The 5,000-nt window shown below is 47.6% G+C and overlaps 1 protein-coding gene across 1 annotated transcript; it reads left to right on the top strand.

Annotated features, from left to right (window-relative positions):
• Positions 1-1,165: 1,165 nt before the first annotated feature.
• On the top strand, positions 1,166-4,860 carry LOC138863709 (uncharacterized). Its single transcript, XM_070128530.1, has 4 exons — positions 1,166-1,209; positions 1,787-1,962; positions 3,603-3,654; positions 4,581-4,860. Exons 1-4 carry the CDS (start codon positions 1,166-1,168, stop codon positions 4,858-4,860), a joined length of 552 nt encoding a protein of 183 aa, XP_069984631.1.
• The last annotated feature ends 140 nt before the right edge of the window (positions 4,861-5,000 follow it).

Here is a 5,000-nt window from a genome sequence, read left to right as displayed (position 1 = left end):
AAGAAGAAGAGGAGGAGGAGGAGGAGAAGAAGAAGAAGAAGAAGAAGAAGAAGAAGAAGAAGAAGAAGAAGAAGAAGAAGAAGAAGAAGAAGAGGACGGATGAGGAAGGAAAGGGGGATGAGGATGAGGCGGAGGAAGAAGAAGAAGAAGAAGAAGAAGAAGAAGAAAAAGAAGAAGAAGAAGAAGAAGAAGAAGAAGAAGAAAGAAGAGACGGATGAGAAGAGAAGGGAGGACGGATATAGAGAAGTGGAGGAAGAAGGGGAAGAAGAAGATGAGGAGAAGAAGTGAGGGAAGAAGAAGAAGAAGAAGAAGAAGTTAAAGAGAAAGGCAACTTGGGGACAGGGAGGCTATTAAGAGGAAAAAGGAGGATACAAATAGGTATTAAGCAAAAGAAGTAGAGGGAAGAAGAGAAAGAAGGAAGGAAAGCAAGGTTAAGAAGAAAATGAGGAGATATGCGATGGGTCAGGGAAGAAAAAAGAGGGGGAGAACAGGAGGTGAAAGGGAGGAGGAAAAGGAGTGAGGGGAGGGGAAGCAAGAAGAGAAGAAAAAGAAGGGATGGAAGGAGAGGGGCAGGAGGCGAAAGGAGGCGTGGAGAAGAAAAGAGGGTTTACGTAGGATGTTATTCCAGCCCTCGCCGCGCCGCCGCCACGGACCCTTCGTCACGTACGTCGGAAAGGAAGTCATGGCATCCCAGCGACGCCCGACTCCTGCCACGCGAGTTGCCGCCGCGTCGACCCTGAAGGCGGGAGACCCTTGTCCTGGCCCCGTCTTCGCCGTCGTCCCCGCAACGCTTTCCTCACGCATCAAAATTCCCTCTTTATTTCCTCATCTGCCTCTTAACTAAACCGTATCGTTTAAACCCTCTTCTTTACCCCACCCCCCCTTTCTTTCTTTCTCTGTCGGTTTTTTGTTTCTTTTTTTATCTATTCATTTCGAGTCTCAACTTCCAAGTCATGGAAAATGTACAAGTCAAGGCCAGTTCACACGTTCTTCATATCATCCTCGTGGATCTGAGGCGGACCTAACGACCGCCATATTAACCCTTTATGGCTGTTTTCTTCAAGAAGTTCGCGCTGCCAGACACACTGAGCGAGTCTGCGCCGTTACGAGAGCGACAAGAAAATACGGCTCGATAATGACAAAGGAATATATACGTCTATTGCATATGGACTTTGGTAATTCTTTCAAGGGACGTGACTGTCTCCTGAGGTGAGATTCCGAAAATAGACGCGAAGGCAGTCACTGTAATTTTCTCATCTTGTGCTTATCAATCTTATGATAAAACATGAGGGAGAAAGTCTTTCAAAGTCTTTCGACAAAATTTAAGTAACCTAATCCGATTGCTTGTGAAAAAATGCTTCTTTGTAAGCAATTGTTATCAAAATCTTTGACCGCGGAACGGATACATTTTTTAAAATGTGAATAAAATAATTTTGATCAGATTATACACACAAACACTGAAACTCACACTCACACTTACAAACAAGCACACACACACTTAAACACACACACACAGACACACAGACACACAAACACACAAACACACACACACACACACACACACACACACACACACACACACACACACACACACACACACACACACACACACACACACACACACACACACACACACATATATATATATATATATATATATATATATATATATATATATATATATATATATATATATACATATACTACATAAAAGAACATAAAAGTACAAGTACGCACGTACACACACCCTTTTATAAACGATAAACCTACAAATTGAAATCTGAAGTGAACCCACAGCCACCAGAGACCCAAACAAGACAACACAACACAACCTCCGAGGAAAACATCGAACTTCTAAATCCAGGTTGTATAACGAAGGACACAGCGAGCCATTAGTGGTACCCTTTGTCAGTCATCCGGGAGCCATACCCCTTAATGACTCGGGTGTAATGGCTCAACCCGGTTCGTTGTACACGTAATGGTTCGTCCCTGGATTGGCTTGGGGTTTAATGTATAAGGGATACCTCTGTGTACCGAGTCACTGATGGTTCTAGTTGTTGGCTGAAGGTGAAGGAGGGAAAGGAGAAAGGGAGAGGAAGGAAAGGAGAAAGGGGGTGGGGGGAGAAAAGGAGAGGGAGGAGGTGAGGGAGGGTAGAGAAAGGGAGACGGAGGGGGTAAGGAAAGGTGGAGAAAGGGAGAGGGAGTGGATGTTAGGAAAGGGTGGAGAAAAGGGAGAGGAGAGGGGGGTGAGGGGAGGATCAAGAGAAAATGAGAGGGAGGGGGTAAGGGGAAGAGTGAAGAAAGGGAGAGGGAGGATGAGGAAGGGTGTGTGAGAAAAAGGGAGCAGGGAGGGGTGTGTGAGGGAGGGTGGAGAAAGGAAGAAGAGGAGGGGGTGGAGGTTGGAGAAAGGAGGAGGAAGGAGAGCTGAGAGGAGGACAGAGAAAGGGAAGAATAAGGAGGGAGAACAGAAACTGAAAGAGAGCGGCAGAAAAATGAAGAGGGGGCAGAGAGAGGTGAAAACTGCTAGTGAGGGAGAATGAGGAGGGAGTGGGGGGAGACCTAATGAAAGATTGGAGGTTTGGAGGGATGTGGGGAGAGGATAGTGGAGAAAAAAGTGGAAGAAAGGGAAAGAATTAGTGAGATAGGAAGATATGGGAAGAGAAATAGGCGAGAATAACTGAGAATGGATAAAGAGCAATAGAAGAGACGATGGAGAGGGGGATGAAGAAGGGGCGAAACATGGAAGAATGCGTGAGAAAGAAAAAGGGAGAGCGAGTGATCACGCAGAGAAAAAGGGGACAAGCGATGGAAGAATAACGAAAGGAGGTAGATGGGGGGAAGAGGGAGAATGAGAGAAATGGAGTTGAGGGAGGCAGAGGAAAGGAGAAGGGTGAATGAAAGAGGGATGGCGAGAAAGATGGAAGGTGGGAGATTAATCCACAATACCCCACGATCATTTTTCTCTCTGCTTTCGACGTCTATCCTTCGGCGCTTATCCTTGTGTATCCTCGTGTTTTTCTTTCTGATTTTCTCTCCTCCTTCGTCTCTCCTTCCTTCGCCTGGCATTCACTGCATTCACGCCTCGTTCCTCTGATAGCGCTTTCCATCGTTCGGACATGAGATAAAGATGAAGAAAAGAAAGAGAGAGAGAAAGAAAGAAAAAACGAAATTGGGCGATCTCTTCTCGATAACAGGTTGGAGTCGCCCCCCCCCCACACACACACCCCTTCCCCCCGCAAGCAAAAGTGTCGCTTTTCCTTCCCTTTCAAATTTCAGTTGCTTGGAAAATCAGGTGTAACGCAATCATCGCCAATAATACAAGCGTGAGTGACGGGCGATACCTGCACCACGGTCAGGTTAATTACAGGTTCCATTGTGGCGATTGTGACACTGCCAAACTACCTTTCACAAACTATCGGAGCCCCGCACTCTCGCCCTCTCGTCTATTTTGACCTTCACTCACCCAAATGCCCTCAATTTACTCCCTGGGAACTTCCCAAAAAAGAAGGGGGGATAAGAAAAACAGAAAAAGGGGCGAAAAAAGGGAAAAGAAGAAAGCGAGAGGCTCCCCCTGGGATAAATATTACCCCGGGGATTCACAGAAGTCGTCCCTCGCCCGAAAGAATCCCGGGAGTCAGAGGAGCATCGAGACAGGTGAGGTCAGGGCGGTATTGAGGCGTGCTGTGGGTGGGATTCGGTAGTCCAATGCTCTCAATTAAAACCCCTTTGAGAAGGTGTCTATTGTTGGCTAGAGGACAGAGGGTCTGGAGTTTCACTTTGGGCTGAGCGATACACGGGAAGGCTTTTCTTTTTTCTTTTTCTTATTCTTTTATGCTTCCTCTCTCCTTCTTTTTCTCTTATTTGAACGAAAGAGGTTTGTCTCCGTTCCTCTCATTCTCCGAACTGAAGTGAATGATTATCAGAAGTGCTGCTCTTGATACGTGATACCTTCGCGCGGAGAAGACGGCTGGGAAGCGACACGGTTTATTGCCGGGAATAATCCTGGGCTGCTCTGCCTTTCGGCTTAAGGGGCTTGGCTCGGAGGCCTTTTTTAGGATGCGTTCAATGGCGTTGTGGGGTGGGTGGTTTATTCAGGACAAAGCACAGAAACTCCCAAAAATACGCACATACGAATAAACACACCAGTACATACGCACACACACATATACTCCCCCTTCTCTCTCTCTCTCTCTCTCTCTCTCTCTCTCTCTCTCTCTCTCTCTCTCTCTCTCTCTCTCTCTCTCTCTCTCTCATCTTCTCTCTCTCTCTCTCTCTCTCTCTCTCTCTCTCTCTCTCTCTCTCTCTCTCTCTCTCTCTCTCTCTCTCTCTCTCTCTCTCTCTCTCTCTCTCTCTCTCTCTCATTGTGTCTGTGTCTATGTCTGCGTCTATGCCTGTGTCTATGCCTATATCTATGTCTGTGTCTGTTTCATTTGTCTCTGTCTCTGTCTTTCTGCCTGACTGTCCCCTCCCTCTCACACACACACAAACTGCCTCGCTATCCTCCCCCCAGTCCACCAGTCCAGTAGTCAACCACCACCTGTCAACCAGTCAGCCAGTCCACCAATCTAGCTATTAGCCAGTCAACCAGACAACCAGTCTACCAGTCCACCAGTAAGCCAGTCCACCAATCCACTAGTCAACCTGTCAGCCATTCAGCCAGTCCACCAGTCCACCAATCCACCAGTCAACCAGTCCACCTATCAACCAGTCAACCAGTCTACCAATCCACCAGTCCACCGGTCATCCAGTCAGCTTCTACGGCGCCGGGAACACAAAAGGCGAACGCCGTTTTTCCAGGCCGTTGCTTCGCCGAGAGCCCCGGGAGAGGCCCCCTTCGCCTGCCCGACAGCGCCGGCCTAAACAAACCCGAGAGGCGTCGCTTCGGGAGAGAAAGAGAAAGGGGGGAAGAAAAGACGAAAGAGAAGGATTTGAAAGAGAAGTTCGGGAAAAATAGGAGATGGAAAGGGCGAGAAAGGAAGAAGAAGAAGAGGTTGTCATTC

This window comes from Penaeus vannamei, chromosome 13 (assembly GCF_042767895.1).
Source record: "Penaeus vannamei isolate JL-2024 chromosome 13, ASM4276789v1, whole genome shotgun sequence".
Lineage (NCBI taxonomy): Eukaryota > Metazoa > Arthropoda > Malacostraca > Decapoda > Penaeidae > Penaeus > Penaeus vannamei.
This window is presented reverse-complemented; position numbering and strand designations above follow the sequence as displayed.